The sequence below is a fragment of the Stenella coeruleoalba genome (genome assembly GCF_951394435.1).
Source record: "Stenella coeruleoalba genome assembly, chromosome: 2".
In the NCBI taxonomy this organism is placed as follows: Eukaryota; Metazoa; Chordata; class Mammalia; order Artiodactyla; family Delphinidae; genus Stenella; species Stenella coeruleoalba.
This window is the reverse complement of record NC_137147.1, coordinates 179,001,322-179,018,855: the sequence shown is the minus strand read 5'-3', so window position 1 is coordinate 179,018,855 and position 17,534 is coordinate 179,001,322. Positions and strand designations below refer to the sequence as shown.

The 17,534-nt window shown below is 40.6% G+C and overlaps 1 protein-coding gene across 3 annotated transcripts in view; it reads right to left on the bottom strand.

Moving 5' to 3' along the window:
* Positions 1–16,373: 16,373 nt before the first annotated feature.
* Positions 16,374–17,534, bottom strand: part of EPC1 (enhancer of polycomb homolog 1) — a 94,043-nt gene continuing 92,882 nt past the window's right edge. For all 3 annotated transcript variants that reach the window (XM_079913095.1, XM_079913093.1, XM_079913094.1), the window contains one exon: positions 16,374–16,726. In XM_079913095.1, coding sequence (XP_079769221.1) covers positions 16,654–16,726 — 73 coding nt within the window. In that variant the 3' untranslated portion in view covers positions 16,374–16,653. The remainder of the gene's footprint in view (positions 16,727–17,534) is intronic.

Sequence of the window (17,534 nt, the reverse complement as noted above, 5' to 3'; positions counted from 1 at the left end):
TTCAATGTATACATTTTTTTAATTTGACTCATGTTTACTAATATAAATGTATTTTAAAAGAAAAACGTGTATGACTACCACATGTGAAAAAATAGCGTCACTTGCCGTAAACAAACAAAGAAATAAGCCACGTAATATAAGCAGACGTGTATTTAATCAATTTGTCAAAATGTTCTCCAATGAGAAGAAGAAAAGTGTTTAAGATCAGTCAGGAAATAAATATTCAGCTCAGTTTCTCCAGCTTAAGAAAAAAGTATGAGGATCTACAGCAATGTTTCAGTTTTGAGGTAAACTTGCACCAAGAATTCTCATTCACGTGCATTCATAGTTTGAGAGGTGATCACACATAATTACTCTTTTGACAGTTCCTAACAAAAGTGATGAAAGCGATTTTTGTTCAACAAATTTTAGTTAAAAGAAGCCACATGAAGAGATTGCCAAAATTTGTACTTGTGTAGAGTTATTTGGTCATGACGCGCAAAGTGATGGAAAACACATTCCTTATTCACCTGAGGCTGCCAAGGGGACTGGAAAAACACTTGTGAGAATCTCTTTTTATTAAGTTGTTAGAGTCTCTTTTTAGTTCAAAATTTTCTCAGCAAGATCTGAGATTTGAACTTGGGCTGAGTTCAAAACCAGTGTGGTCAACTAACAAGAGGAATCAAGCACACCGTAGTCAGAGTGCCCCTCCCTGGGTCCAGTTTTCGGGCCGTTGTGTACACCTTGCCTCACCTGTAGACCACTGCTTCGTAGGAATCAATTCAAGTTGTTCAGATGAGCAGATGTATCTGCAGGTTATGGTGATCTGCAAAGTCATCCAATCATGCATATTAACTCAGAGGAAAAAAAGGTATCTTTCAGAATGACTTTCTCTTTTTGATTTGGATGGACACTGGGAAAAACCAAAAGCTTCAATGTGAACCAGTACCTGTTTGGAGTCACTGCCCATCTCTACACAAAGCTAAAAATAAAAGTTGACAATTCAGTTAAAATGGACAAATTTAACCATTTAAACATCTTGATTAAATATCTAAGTACTTCTCTTTACCACCAGACATTTGAGGGCTTCTCTGTGTTTCTCTTAGTGCATAGATTTTAGATTGTAATTCTGGAATGATAGCTTGAATAGATGGAACAAGTCCTCTTGGCTTTAGCTCTATCTGGGTTTAACATGTGGTCACTGACATAACAGTTCTCCTAGTGAACTGGACCCACTGTGGTACACTCTCACACTTGTAAAGAATTATGGCAAAAAAAGACAGTTATTGAACATTTGAAATATATTCTGTGTGACAGGCAGAATCATGACCCTCCAAAGATGTCCTAATGCTAATCTCCAGAACCTGTGAATATGTTACCTTATATGGATAAAGAGATTTTGCAGATGTGATTAAGGTTAAAGACCTTAAAATGAGAGATTAAACTGGATTATCTGAATGAACGTAATCTAATTCCATGAGCTCTTAAAAGTTGAGACCCTGGGGAGACCTTCAAGATGGCACAGGAGTGAGACGTAGAGATCACCTTCCTCCCCACAAATACACCGGAAATACATCTACACGTGGAACAACTCCTACAGAACACCTACTGAACGCTGGTAGAAGACCTCAGACCTCCCAAAAGGCAAGAAACTCCCCACGTACCTGGGTAGGGCAAAACAAAAAAGAAAACACAGAGAAAAAAGAATAGGGATGGAACCTGCACCAGTGGGAGGGAGCTGTGAAGGAGGAAAGGTTTCCACACAGTAGGAAGCCCCTTCGCGGGCGGGGACTGCGGGTGGCGGAGGGGGGAAGCTTCGCAGCCGCGGAGGAAAGCATAGCCACAGGGGTGTGGAGGGCAAAGCGGGGAGATTCCCACACAGAGGATCGGTGCCGACCGGCACTCACCAGCCCGAGAGGCTTGTCTGCTCCCTCGCCGGGGCAGGCGGGGCTGGGAGCTGAGGCTCAGTTGGAGCGCAGGGAGAGGACTGGCTGCATGAACACAGCCTGAAGGGGCTAGTGCGCCACTGCGAGCCAGGAGGGAGTCTGGCAACAAGCAAAAGGAGAGATCACTAACAAAGTATAAAAAATAAAATAAAGTTAGAAAAATAAAGATTTATTAGGAAAAATAAAAATATAAAAGAATCAACAACAATGAATCAACAAGGTAAAATAGAACCCCAATCTAAAAGAGGAAAAAAGAAAGGAAAAAAAAAAAAAAAGCCCTGGCTATGGGGGTGGAGCTTAGGCAGGGGTGGAACATAGGCAGGGGTGGGGTTTAAGGTAGGGCAGGACCTAGGTTGGTGGGGGGGTGACGTTTGAGCGTGGGGTGGGGCCTCTGCTTAGGACCTGCGTGGAAGGGGAGCGGCAGTGTAAGTTGAATACAGGGAGGGGGATTATAGTGGTCATGTCAAAACAATCTACCATAAGACACATCTTTTTCCTTTGTACTAATACATAATGTGGGGGATGAGTCTTTGAAGCCACGTGAATCCTGTTTCTCAACTTTTTACTTGATGGTTTTAGCATCCACTGATATCACACTGGGAGTTACAAAGTGGTGATTTTCTATTTTATCATTTCTTCTACCTTTATTAGCTGGATGTCAGTAAAGAAAAAAGAAAAATTCTTCCTTTCCCTCTCTTTTCTGTATCTCTTTTGTGACTATCACGATGGACTCCTGGACCTTTAAAGTTCAATAGATTATAATCCATAACTTTAACTTTTTTTTCTTTTTTCTTTCTTTCTTTATCTTTTCTTTTTCTCAGATTGTTTCAGATTTGGTTTGCGGGATCTCCTTCAAACTGACTTCTATGTCCCTTTGACATTATCTCATTTGATGTTTTATGTTACCTTGTTTATGTTACCTCGGACTTTCCCTGACTTGGGTTTTGGAATCAGCTGGAGGATTCCAAAGATCCCGAATTATTTCCAATGGGCAATGGTATAGAAACCAAGAGCTAGACATTAGATATGTTCAATGTTCTGAAATTTTGTTGTTTTTAGACCCTTTCTGTGGACAGAGCTGGGAAATAACACACACACACACACACACACAATCATGAATTTATACTGATATACCATTCAAACCTGACAGACAGGGTTCTCCTTCACTTTTGTCATTTCATATCCAGGTACATGAGGGAGTTTAGTCTGTGACAAAGATAGCACCTCAATCAGTGAGGAAAATATGGTTCATTCCATACATTGTTTGGGGGACATTTGGGTATCAATTTGAAAACAAACAAATCCCTACGTAAAGCAAGTTCCAGAAGAGTTGGTAAAATGAGTATAAAAATATTAGAAAAATTGTTGGAGAAAAATTGTAGAATCTTGGGGACGGAAAGCCCTTTTCCAGAAAGATGAAACCCATAAGACAAAAAGGAAAGGCTGACAGGCCTGAGGGTGAAACGTCCTGCACAATATTCCTGTCAGTGAAAGAAATGGCATCACTGGGTTGCACTCCTCCTGAGTTTCCAGCTTTGAGAGACGTTGTCACGTTGTCTTCTAAATAAGAAGTGCGTGTTTCCATTTTAAAATGAACAAAGGGACTTCCCTGATGGTCCAGTGGTTATGACTCTGCCTTCCAATGCAGGAGGTGCAGGTTCGATCCCTGGTCGGGGTACTAAGATCCCACATGGCTCATGGCCAAAAAACCAAGACATAAAACAGAAGCAATATTGTAAGAAATTCAATAAAGACTTAAAAAAAAATGAACAACAATAACAAGTAACTAGCTGCCTTCTTGAGGGCCTTGAAGGAAGGTCGGGGACCAGAGGTTAGACCCCAGACAGCCACGAAGCACTAGAGATGCTGAACACATTTCAGAGAGAGAAGGATAAAATTCTCCCATTATGATTCTGCCAGGGTCAGCCCTGGGTTGAGGTGATATGATGGGGCCTTGGAACCACATGTCAACATGTGCCCATCCTCAGGAGTCTAAGGACATATGGCAGTTTCTCAGTAGAATAACCGCAGAATTACCATTTGATCCAGCAGTTCCACTTCTGGGTATACACAGAAAAAACTGAAAGCAGAGACTCAAACAGATTCCTGTACACAGTGTTCATTATTCACAATAGCCGAAAGATGGGAAAAACCCAAATGTCCCTCAACAGATGAATAAATAGGACTTCCCTGGTGGCGCAGTGGTTAAGAATCCACCTGCCAATGCAGGGGACACAGGTTCAAGCCCTGGTCCGGGAAGATCCACATGCTGTGGAGCAGCTAAGCCTGTGTGCCACAACTACTGAGCCCACATGCCACAACCGCAGAAGCCTGCGTGCCACAACTATTGAAGCCCATGCACCTAGAGCCCGTGCTCCTCGACAAGAGAAGCCACTGCAATGAGAAGCCCATGCACTGCAACAAAGAGTAGCCCCTGCTCGCCGCAACTAGAGAAAGCCTGTGCACAGCAACAAAGACCCAATGCGGCCAAAAATAAATAAATATTTTTAAAAAGATGAATAAATAAACTAAATGTGGTATATACATACAGTGGAATGTTATTTGAGCTTAAAAAGGAATGAAATTTTGATACATGCTATAACACGGGTGAACCTTGAGGACATTATACTAAGCAAAATAAACTAGACACAAAAGGACAAATACTGTCTGATCCCTCTTTCATGATGTTATGGACTGAACTGAGTCCTCCCACGGTTCTCGTGTTGAAGCTCCAACCCCCAATCTGACTGTATTTGGAGATGAGGCCTTGATGAAGGTAGTTAAGGTTAAATGAGGGGGAAAATAAGAAAAAACGGGACTTCCTTGGTGGTCCAGTGGTTAAGACTCCACGCTCCCAATGCAGAGGGCATGGGTTCAATACCTGGTCAGGGAACTAAGATCCTGCATGCTGCATGGCGTGGCCTTAAAAAAAAAAAAGTTAAATGAGGTAATAAGGGTGGGGCCCTAATCCAATAAGATTAGTGTTCTTATAAGACACCAGATAGTTCTCTCTCTCTCCTTCTCTCTCTCCTTCCCTCTCCCACTCCTTACCAGGTGTGGACATAGTGAGAAGGTGGCCATCTGCACGTCAGGAAGAGAGCCCTCACTAGAACCATCCTGGCACCCTGATCTCAGACTTCCAGCCTCCAGAGCCATGAGAAAATCAATGTCTGTTGTATAAGCCATCCAGTCTGTGGTCATTTGTTATGGTGGCCTGAGCTGACAAAGACGTATGGGGTATCTAGGTAGTCAAATTCATAGAGATAGAGAGTAGAACAGTGGTTACCAGGGGCTGGGGGGAGGGGAAGTGGGAGTTCTCATTTGATTGGTACAGAGTTTCAGTTTAGGAAGATGAAGAAGTTCTGGAGCTGTGTAGTGGTGATGGTTGCATAACAACGTGAATGTACTTCATGCCACTGAACTATATGCTTAAAAAATAATTAAAATGGTAAATTTTATTACGTATATTTTGCCACAATTAAAAAAGTAAAAATTTTTTAAAATAAGAGGAAAATCTCCAACAACCTTAACAACTAAAGAAGCTCAGGGGCCTCTTGTGGCCTTTCTGAAACCCTGATTCTGCGTGATCATCCAAGGCCAAGGTGCCATCTCTCCCATGGACACATGGGATGGCCATGGACACAGCGAAGGTGCCCCCCTACTAGGGCCTTTGGAAGGCACACAGTTCAGCAGAAAACAAACTGGAGAACTGTTTAAGTTCTTTCTGAATGGGCTCTGGAGCTCCGCTGTCACTGAACTGAAAAGCCTTTTTCCCAAGAGGGAAAGAAAAATTAAGAAGAAAACTATGTTCGCAGCTGGAGCCTGAATTAGCAGTTTTGTCTCCAAAGACCGGAAGGCACCTGGTCCCAGCAGACTCTCTATTGAATTTTATATGGCTTTCAAAAATAGGCTCATTCTGAGCTGACTGGCAAGATCTCATTCTGTTTGGTCGTCTAACGCAATTTTATCTAAGTTCAAGCCACCGCACAACACTTTATTTATTTTTTAGCGGGGAGAAGGCTACACAAAATTACTGTCATAGCTTTCCTAGATTGAGTTGTAGTTTTGAGAACTCAGGAAGCTTAGAACAGAGCAAAGCCCATGGTATCAGGGTATCAGAGAACACAGCAGTCAGGGGTACAACAGACCAACACTGAAAACCAGGGAAACCTGCTTCTCTGAGCAGGTTCTGTGTCAGGCAATATTTGCATGTTCTCAGAACTTGTTGGAAATGCAGGACCTTCCACCCAGACCCACTGAATCAGAATGTGCATTTTAACAATTCCCTAGGAGTGCATGTTGAAGTTTGAGAAGCACTGCTCCTAGAGGGTGCTCTTCAGATGCCCCTCAGCCAACCTGCCTGGGAATATTTATTAAAAATGCATCTTCCATATACCTGGACAAAACTCTAATTAGAAAAGATCCATGCACCCCAATGTTCACAGCAGCACTGTTCACAATAGCCAAGACATGGAAGCAACCTAAATGTCCATTGACAGAGGAATGGATAAAGAAGATGTGGCACATATATACAATGGAATACGACTCAGCCATAAAAAGGAATGAAATAATGCCATCTGCAGCCACATGGATGGACCTAGAGATGATCACACTAAGCGAAGTAAGTCAGACAAAGACATATATCATGTGATATCACTTATATGTGGAGTCTAAAATACAACACAAATGAACATATCTACAAAACAGAAACAGACTCATAGACATAGAGAATTTCCCAAGGGCGAGTGGGGTGGGGGAGGGATGGACTGGGAGTTTGGGATGAGCAGATGCAAACTAGTATATACAGGATGGATAAACAACAAGGTCCTACTGTATAGCAAGGGGAACTATATTCAGTATCCTGTGATAAACCATAATGGAAAAGAATATGAAAAAGAGTGTGTATATATAAGTATAACCAAGTCACTTTGCTGTACAGCAGAAATTAACACAACATTGTAAATCAACTAGACTCTAATAAAAAAAAATTTTTTTTTAAATGCTCCTCTTTGGATCCTGCCCAAGAACTAGGAGGATTACCTCTTATGATTCTTAGGCAAAGCAGTGTGACAAGTGTTGCCGTAGTTCTGCCCCAAAAGCAGCCCAGCCCTCCCCTTTGGGAACGGGGTTCTAGAATGTGAGGTCTCCTGATGGGGGGAGGGGGGAGGGAGAAGTGAAACTGTGCAGGCGGGATTCTAGGTGGCGCTGACTCTACTCACCCGGTTTGGATGTTTTTTGTTTGTTTGTTTGTTTTTTGCGGTACGCCGGCCTCTCACCGCTGCGGCCTCTCCCGTTGCGGAGCACAGGCTCCGGACGCGCAGGCTCAGCGGCCATGGCTCACGGGCCCAGCCGCTCCGCGGCATGTGGGATCCTCCCGGACCGGGGCACGAACCCGCGTCCCCTGCATCGGCAGGCAGACTCTCAACCACTGCGCCACCAGGGAAGCCCCAGACATTTTTCAAATGTCATCAGTTGCCTCACGAATACCCTTTTCCTGGACCAGGATCCATCCAGGAGCACATATCATACTTAATTGTCCTGCCCCTTCAGTTTCCTTTGATCAGGGACAGAGTCAATGAGAGCCCTTCAGTGACAGGTGGCTATGACAACATTAACAACCCGCTTGAATTTCTTGCTCATCTTTGAATTCACGTGGTTCTCAAACATCAGTGTTCATAAGAAACACCTGGGGAGCTGGTTTAGCACGTTCACTCCAAGAGAAACTGAATCTGTAGGGCTTGGGTGACGTTTGGGAATGTGCATTTTTTTAAAAATATTTATTTATTTATTTAGGCTGTGTGGGGTCTTTAGTTGCAGCATGCATGTGGGATCTAGTTCCCTGACCAGAGATTGAACCCGGACCCCTGCATGGGGAGCGAGAATCTTACCCACTGGACCGCCAGGGAAGTCCCGGGAATGTGATTTTTTTATCAGCGTACTGGGAACTATGATGCAGGCAGTCGGATGGAGGACCAGACTCTGAGAAACATGCCCAGGTGAGGCTGGTACAGCTTCAGTTAACACTTGCAGTGCAATCCTCCTTCTACAAGGACAAGCTGCCTCTATTTCTTAAAAACATTTTCTGAAGCGTTACATTGCCTCAGCACATTCCTAGAGACAGTGTAGACCTGCGTCCCACCACTGCCCCCATTCATAACACAAGTGCCAGAGCAGCAGGTCGCCCTGTTCTGCGCTTGGTGTTGTCACCTTTCCTTTTCCGCGTCTTCTGGGCAGTTGGGGGTTTGCTCTTTTGCAAAGTTTGCCACAAGGGGGCACCAGTGACTTCCTCCTAGTGCTAATATAATAATAGTGCTCGTCAAAGTTGCCAAATTAGCAAACAAGTAGCAAGTCTTTGAAGAAAGAGGCATAGGACACCTTATCAGCCGGACTTTACCACCTATGTCCTCAACGATCTGGATCTTTTTGCCTTTGGTGGCATTAGGGTGAATCCAGAACCACTTGCTTTGGGCTGTCTCTCTGCTGATAATAGAGAGATCTATTTGCATAGAGTTGGGTGTGCAGGCTTGGTCCTGTTTGCAGGGGTTTGATCTGGGCTGTCCTGCGCAGCAAGGCCACTGTGAGCAATGCAGCAGTTGTGTAGAGGCTGAGACACAGAACTGCAGGCTCGACACACTCTCCTCATCAGGTTCTTGTGATCTTTTTCTTTTTACATCCCTTTCCCCTGGGGCCAGTGGCAGAAGCAAAGCTCTTCACACGTCTCAACACTCACCCTCATTATCCCGAGACCTGTGCCAGTGGTGAGTTTATCGTTCAGTGGCAGACAGGACTGAGACCAACATCTATGCTGAGCCTAGTGGTGGCTGGTACATGTTCAGCAACCAGCACTCCAAACAAACAATTTTTAGTGTTTCCCGGTTTCTGCGGGGGTAAATTCTCCCATCATGGCCGATTCCAAGCTATCAACGAGATATCATTGAACGCCGAGTTGGGAAGTGATGTGCAGAGGCCCAGCTGTACATAGTATGTCTACCTCATAAACACAGCAGAAGTAAGCTCAAGAGTGTAAACTGGATAGAGCAAAGTAACTAGGAAATGACGAGGTCTGTTTATTATCTTTGATTTTAAAAAATTTTTGTGATAAAACACAATATAAAATTTACCATCTTACCCATTTATTTCAGTAGCGTTAAGTATATTTACATTGCTGTACAAGCCCCAGAACTGTTCTCATCTTGTAAAACCCAGTCTCTGTACCCATTGAAGAATATCTCCCCATGTCTCCCTTCCCCCAGCCCCTGACAACCACCATTCTGCTTTGTTCCTATGAGTTTGACTACTTCGGATACTTTATGTAAGTGGAATCATCCCGTATTTGTCTTTCTGTGGCGGGTTTATTTCACTTAGCATAATGTCCTCAAGATTCATCCATGTTGTAGCATATGACAGGATTTCCTACTTTCTAAAGGCTGAATAGTATTTCACTGTATGTCTATAGTATGTCTTCTTTATCCATTCTTCTGTTGATGAACACTGGGTAGTTTCCACCTCTTGGTTATTGTGAATAATGCTGCTGTAAATGTGGGTGTGCAAAGAGCTCTTCTAGACTCTGCTTTCAATTTCTTATACACATGTGCCCAGAAGTAGAATTGCTGGGTCATATGGTAGTTCTGTGTTTAGTCTTTGGAGGGACTATCACACTGTTCTTTAGCATTTGAACCACTTTACATCCCCACCAACAGTACACAAGGGTTCAAATTCCTCTGTGTCCTCGCCAATAACACTTGTTATTTTCTGTTTTTTTCTTTCTTTTTTTTTTCAGTCATTATCCTACTGGGTATGAGATGGTAGCATCTCATTCTGGTCTCGGTTTGCATTTCTCTAATGGTTATAGGCATGTTGAGCACCTTTTCATACGCTTGGGGTTATTTGTAATCTTCTTTGGAGAAATGTCTATTCAAATCATTTACCCATTTTTTTATTGGATTATTTTGTTGTTAAGTTATAGGAGTTCTCTATATATTCTTTTATTTAAAAAATACTTTTTAATTGAAGTATAGTTGATTTACAATGTTGTGTTAGTTTCAGGTGTACAGCAAGGTGATTCAGTTATACATATATCCATTCTTTTTCAGATTCTTTTCCCATATAGGTTATTACAAAATACTGAGTAGAGTTCTCTGTGCTACACAGTAGGTCCTTGTTGTTTATGTATTTTCTATATAGTAGTGTGTATATGTTACTTCCAAATTCCTAACTTATCCCTCCCCCCCACACCTTTTCTCTTTGGTAACCACAAGTTTGTTTCCTATGTCTGTGAGTCTGTTTGTTTTGTAAATAAGTTTGTATCAGTTTTTTAGATTCCGCATATAACTGATCTCGTATGATATTTGTCTTTCTCTGTCTGGCTTATTTCACTTAGTATGATAATCTCTAGGTCCACCTATGTTGCTGCAAATGGCATTATTTCATTCTTTTTTATGGCAGAGTAGTATTCCATTGTATATATACCACATCTTCTTTATTCATTCATCTGTTGATGGACATATAGGTTGTTTCCATGTCTTGGCTATTGTAAATAGTGTTGCAATGGACATTGGGGTGCATGTATCTTTTTGAATTATGGTTTTCTCCAGATATATGCCCAGGAGTGGGATTGCTGGATCACAGAGCTTTGTGGTAAGTTTTAAAATCAGGAAATGTGAGACCTCTAACTTTGTTCAAGATAGTTTTGGCTCTTCAGGGTTCCTTGAGATTCTGTATGAATTTTAGGATGGATTTTTTCTATTTCTGCAAAAACTGCCATTGGGATTTTGATAGGGATTGCTTTGAATCTGTAGGTTGTTTGGGGTTGAACTGACATCTTAACAATATTAAGTCTTCCAATCCATGAACACAGGCTCTCTTTCCATTTATTGATGTCTTTATTTCAGCAACGTTTTGTAGTTTTCAGTGTACGTCTTTCATTTCCTTGTTTATGTTTATTCCTAAGTATTGTATTCTTTTTGATGCTATTGTAAATGGAATTTTTTTTCAATTTCCTTTTCAGATTGTTCATTGTCGGTGTATAAAAACACTATTTATTTTTGTGTTTTGATCTTGTATCATGCAACTTTGCTACTTTTGTGTATTAGTTCCAACAGGTGTTTTTGAGAAATCTTTAGGGGTTTCTCTATATAAGGTCATGTCATCTGTTACAGAGATAGTTTTACTATTTATTTTCCAATTTGCATGCCTTTTATTTCTCTTTCTTGCTTAATTGCTCTGGCCAGGACTCCCAGTACTACGTTGAATAGGAGTGGTGAAAGCAGGCATCCTTGTTTTGTTTCTGATCTTAGAGGAAAAGCTTTCAGTCTTTCACCACTGAGTACGATGTTTGCTCTGAGGTTGTCCTATAGGCCTTTATCATGTTGAGATAGTGTTCTTCTATTCGTAGTTTGTTGAGTGTTTGTATCATGAAAACGTGTCACATTTTGTCAAATTCTTTTTCTGCATCAGTTGAGATGATCACGTGTGTTTCTTCCATCATTCTGTTAACGTGGTGCATTATATTGATTGACTTTTGTATGTTAAACCCTCATTGCATTTCAGGTCACTTGGTCACAGTGTATAATTCTTTTAATGTGCTATTGAATTCTGTTTGCTCATCTTTTGTTGAAGATTTTGCATTAATATTCATCATTGTTCTGTAGTTTTCCTTTTTTGTATCATCATCTTTGTATAATTTATTTACTTGTAAGTTTATATAATTTACTTTCTAATAATGGCTGTTTAACAACCAGTTCATAAAATTCCCGAAAATTTAAGTTGATTCTCATGAGTCAATGTGAGCTGGCTCCATCCAGCATATTACTGTCCCGACTTTTCACGTGTCTTTTCCTTTTGCAATTTAGGCCACAGTAAATTGAGAGACTTACTTACTTTCTCATAATAATAGGAAGGGCAAGAAACGAAGGGTACCTCTGCGTGTCAACTTATTTGGCAAAAAATAAAAACAAAAAACAAAACCCCAGAACAAGTATTAAGCTGTGAGTTATTTTCCCAGTTCCCACCTGACTGCATCATCTTGATAAAATGAAATTTAATTCTTTTTAGGGACAGGGACTACATTCTTTTATCTTTTTTTTTTTAAACATTGGCCTGAGTGAGTACTGTACTTGCATGGTCTCATTTAAATCTCCCAACAATGTAGGTGCTATTATTTTCCTCGTTTTAGAGATTAAGACACTGGGAGAGGTTAAGTAACTTACACAACGTCACACAGTTAGGCGTACAACCAGAATTTGAACTAGAGCTGCCTGGGCTTCATTTGTCATCTGAACACACATTGGCACATGCTAGGATATATGGTGCCCCATCTGATCCTTGGATGCTGATACAGAACTGTGTCCCTTGTCCTCCGGTGCTGACTCTCTACAGCTCTGGCTCCATCTAAGTAAGCTCTATCCACACCTCCTTAGAAGCATGGGGTAAATTTCAGCTGCTTTACAATGCCACTCCTGGACCATGAGAAACTATGCAGTTATCTCAGGCATTAGTCACCTAGATATGCCACACAGTCCTTTTTGATTCTTACTGGTCATAATGTCGTATCATTTGTATATATTGTGGCAACTGACTTGCTAAAAAATGTTAAGCATTTTTTGTGTCAATGTTCACGAGGCACATTAACCTGTAGTTTTCTTTTGTTGTAGTTTTTTTTGTTTTTAAATCTTTCTTCTGGAGAGAGCTTTGGTAATTTGTGTCTTTTAAGGGATTTTTCCATTTCACCTAAGTTGTCAAATTTATTGGCATATAGTTTTTAATATTTCCTTGTATTTGAATTTCAGTAGAATCTGTAGTGATGTTTCCTCTTATACTCCTGATATTGGTCAATTGTATCTTCTTTTTATTCTAATTTGTCTGGCTAGAGGTTTATCAATCTTATTGATCTACTCGGAGAACCAGCTTTTGGTTTCATTGGTTTTCTCTGTTTCACTTTTTAAATTTTCCTTCCATTCTGATGCTCATCATTTCCTTTCTTCGGCTGTAGGTTTAATTTGCACTTCTTATTCTAGTTTTGTAAGGAGGTAGAAGTTTAGGTTATTGATTTATTTCTTAATTTTTGGTATAAATTTCCTTCAAGTGATTTAGCTACATCTCACAGCTGTTGATATGTATACTTCCATTTTCCAGTTTTCAGTGTCCATAGTTCAAAATATGTTCTAATGCCCCTTTTGATTTCTGCTTTGACCCATATGATATTTAGAAGTTTGTTATTAGGTTCCAAATATTTAAGGGCTTTCTAGATCTTTCTGTTAATACTACTAACTTAATTCTATTCTAGTCAGAGCAAATACACTGTATGATTTAAATCCTTTTAAATTTATTGAGGTTTGCTTTATGGCTCACAGTATGGTGTACCTTGCTAAACATTTCATGTGCATTTGAAGCAAATGTGTATTCTGCATTTGTTGGATAGAATGTTCTAAAAATGTCAATTAGGGCAACTTAGTTGATAACGTGGTTCAAGCCCTCACTGATTTTCTGTCTACTTGTTCTATCAAGTATTGGAAAGGGGATACTGAAACCTCTAATTTTAATTGCATATTTGCCTATTTCTCCTTTTAATTCCATCACTTTTGTTTTACGTATATTTGAATTTCTGTAATTAGATGAATGTTTAAGAATGTTATGTCTTCTTAATAAAGTGATCCTTCTATCATTATGAAATGACCTCTTAAAATTCCTGGTAATATTCTTTGCTCCGAAATGTACTGTCTGATATTAATATGGCCACTCTAGATTCTGATGAGTGTTAATATGGTATATCCTTCTCCATCCTTTTACTTTTGTCCTATTTGTGTCTTTAGATTTGCAGTGGGTTTCTTGAGGGCTGTATATAGACGGGTTTTTCTTTTTTTATACCATCTGACAATCTTTGCCTTTCACTTGGGTTGTTTAGACCATCAGCATTTAATATTATTATTGATGTGGCTGGGTTTAAATCTACCATGTTCATGTTTGTTTTCTATTAACTGTCCTCCGTTTCCTTTTTCTTCTTTTTCTGTTTTCTTTTGGGTCAATAGAATATTTTTTATGATTTTACTTTATTTTCTTTCCTGCTTATCAGCCGTACCTCTTTTTTGTGATTTTAGTGGTTGCTTTAGGACCTAAGTATACATCCTTAACTTAGCACAGTCTACTTTCAAGGGATATTATACCATTCTGAGTGTAGGATCAGGCCCCTAGGCCTCTTCCTTCCCTGACTTTTGTGCTACTTTCTCATATATGTTCCTTCTCCTTGTATTATAATGCCATAATACACTTTTACTATTTTTGCTTCAAAAAGCTGATTATCTTTTAAAGACTTAAAAGATCACGAAAAGAGTTTTAATGCGTACACATATATTTACCATTTCTGATGGTCTTTGTGTGCACCCAGATCTCTGATACCATTTTCATCTGCTTCAAGGACATCCTTTAACATTTCTGGTATCGGACGTCTGCTTGTGATGAATTGTCAGATTTTGTATGTATGAAGAAATATTTCACCTTCGTTTTTGAAAAACAATGTTGCTAGGTTTAGAATTCTAGGTTGAGAGTTTTTTTTGTTCAGTAAGGATATTGCTCCACTGCCTTTCAGCTTGCATGTCGTCCAGTGAACATCTGCCGTCACTCTTTTCTTCTCTGTAATACGTCTTTTTAAAAATTAGTTATTTTAAAGATTTTTCTATTTATCACTGACATTTAGCAATTTGATTACATGCTTTAACAAATTTTCTTCGTGTCTGTGCTTGTGGTTCGTTGATTTCCTGAGGTCTGTGGATTGTCTTCATCACACTTGGAGGAACTTTGGTCCTTTACTGTATTCTGAACACCTAAGCCAGAGTGAGCCTGTTCTGACCACATCACTCCTCTGCTCCAGAATCCTAAGTCCTTAAAGTCACCTATCAGGCCCGCCACGAGCAGCCTCCCCGATGCCCTCTGACCTACCTTGCCTACTCCTCTCCTCTTTGCCTGTGCGCCAGAGCCACACTGCTGTTCCTTCAGCAAACCAGGCACACCCCGACCCTTGTATGTATCCTCTCCACCTCCCCTTCCCCATCATCTCTGTGGGAGCTTCTCGGCCCACCCTACCGGAAACGGCAACCTCCACCCCATCCTGGCCCTGCTTCTCCCCTCTCCTTGCTTTACTTTCCCCCCAAATACTTACCTTAATACAATTTAAATTTTACATATTCATCTTGTTTTTATCACTCAATGAAATTATAAATTCCATGAAGGCAGGAAATTTTTTCACTGTAGTAGGACCTAAAACAGTCCCAAGCATACTGGGTAATCATTCAATAAATAATTGTTGAAAAAAATGAACTGGAAAGTAATTGCTCACGTTCCCATGACCGGCCCTGCCCCCGCCTTTACTGAATGATTTTCATTAAAGTCACACAAAAGTTCTTGGGTTGAAAAGAAAAGCAAACGACCACTACACATTAGTTTGTCAACATGTAATGCCCTGGGTTTATTTTGTGAGAATTCTATCACAATTTTTCCAGGTGGGATTAAAAACCTTAAGGATAATGTATGCCATTGGACTGGGCATTCAGACTTCGGTACTGACAAAGCACTAGTAGTAGTCTGTTAAGTACCATTCTCTTCACAGAAGAGAGGTCAAATATTTCCAAAGGAAGGCACCCGATATTTGTGGTTCTGGCCTCGCAGCCTTCTGGAGAATCTTAGAAGGAAAAAAGCTGGCTGGCTGTTTTTAGAAACTGGAATGATGATACACGTACAGCAATTACTGCATTCTTCTCCCTTATATCCTTTTTGTAAGAACAAGTAAAGAATGAAGTCTTTGAAACAATTCGACAATAAAAAAGTACATTTTTTTTCTTGTGCTAAAAAAAGGGCAAGACAACATAAACTCCAGTTGTAAGGACTCCATTTGCATACTTGATTTAACACTTTCTGGTGTGGAAGGAAATGGGACTACTGGGCTGTTTGCAGAGCAGCAACATAACATTAGTGCTTTAAGTACCAGAAACTGCCCACAGCTCTGTGGGCAGGTGGGGATGGGAAGATTCAAGAGACTTCATTTTTAGCTCGTTACTTGTCCTAATGATAGTAGACCAGGAAGATCCCCATTTAACAGTACATTCCCCATTTTTTAAAAACTGATGCCTTTTTTTTTTTTGTAAAATTCTGTATGTATGTCACCATTTTTTTTCACATGATACACAGAAAACTCAGGGACCCAGAGGGGAACCAAGTTATGTTATACCATTTACAAAATACCAAGGAGTCCACAGCTACCTAACACGTTTACTACAGCACAGGAACCAATGAAGGTACAGTGTACAAAACTGTAAACACGGCACAATAAATAGATAAAACAGCAGGTTCTGCACCATGCACGTGATGTGATGACACCTCATCTCTACACACTCTCACATCTCACACTCTTTGTTGCAATTTATTTCCCTCCCCCCCACCCCCAAGTGCAAAGCATCACAAATGGACATCTCTGTATTCAAGTAACATATATACAGGGTATTACAAATATGCAGTACTGTACAGATAACTGCTGTATTCTTAATTTACAGATGCTGATTTTTTTCCCTATTAACAGTAAGAAAAGAAAAATTGAAGCATGAGAGATGAGCATTGCTGTCAAGTCCCCACAGCTGCCACAGAAACGCATGTGCTGCATTCCATCATCCCTTGCATTCAAAATGCTACTGATGCATAGCACCTAATCAAGTCCCCAGGCTGCGGCTCCATCCCGAGGAAGCTACGTCACCTCCATCGCTACTGTATTGTCTGCTATGTTGTTTAGTGCTGGCTTTTCTGATTCGTGATTTTCCCTGTTGAAAAAAGTTCCATAAATTACTTATCTGCAATCAATCTAACAAATCAAGAGGATCTTCCTAATAAAAAGTTTACATGTTTTTAATAATAGAAAGAGATCTGACTCTTTTGGGACAGGATAGCAAGTAGAGGAATTGAACTTTTACGGTTTAGTCAGGCTTGGGTCCGCTGCACACTCCATGGTCAGCTACATTACCAACAAACCTGTAGTAGCACCCAAGCAAGCTAGATGTTCCAACACATAAAGAATAACCAAGCTTCAGTTTATAGTTTCAATCTCTTCCTCTATTAAACCTTTCCTAAGAGTTTTAAAAAGGAACAATGTGAGTGAAGGTCATTTATGTCAGGACTTTTAAGTCCGAGTTTTTTCTCTACGTGGAGCTGAGCAATCAGAAGACCAGGGTCCCCGCTGCCCCTGCCCCTCGACTGCTGACGTGCTCTGGGAGCTCAGTTCCTCCTCTGGGTCTCAGTTCTTACTTACTTACTTACTTACTTTATTTACTTTTTTTTACAGCAGGTTCTTATTAGTCATCCATTTTATACACATCAGTGTATACATGTCAGTCCCAATCGCCCAATTCATCACACCACCATCCCCACCCCCCCACGGCTTTCCCCCCTTGGTGTCCATACGTTTGTTCTCTACATGTGTCTCAACTTCTGCCCTGCAAACTCAGTTCCCTCATCTTTAAACAGAGGGGCTAAAGTAAGTGATGCGAACGTTTCCCTTACACTTCGAGTCTCCCGTGGTTATATAATTCTGTCGTGATGAAAACCACGTATTATATATTTAAGTAAGAGCTA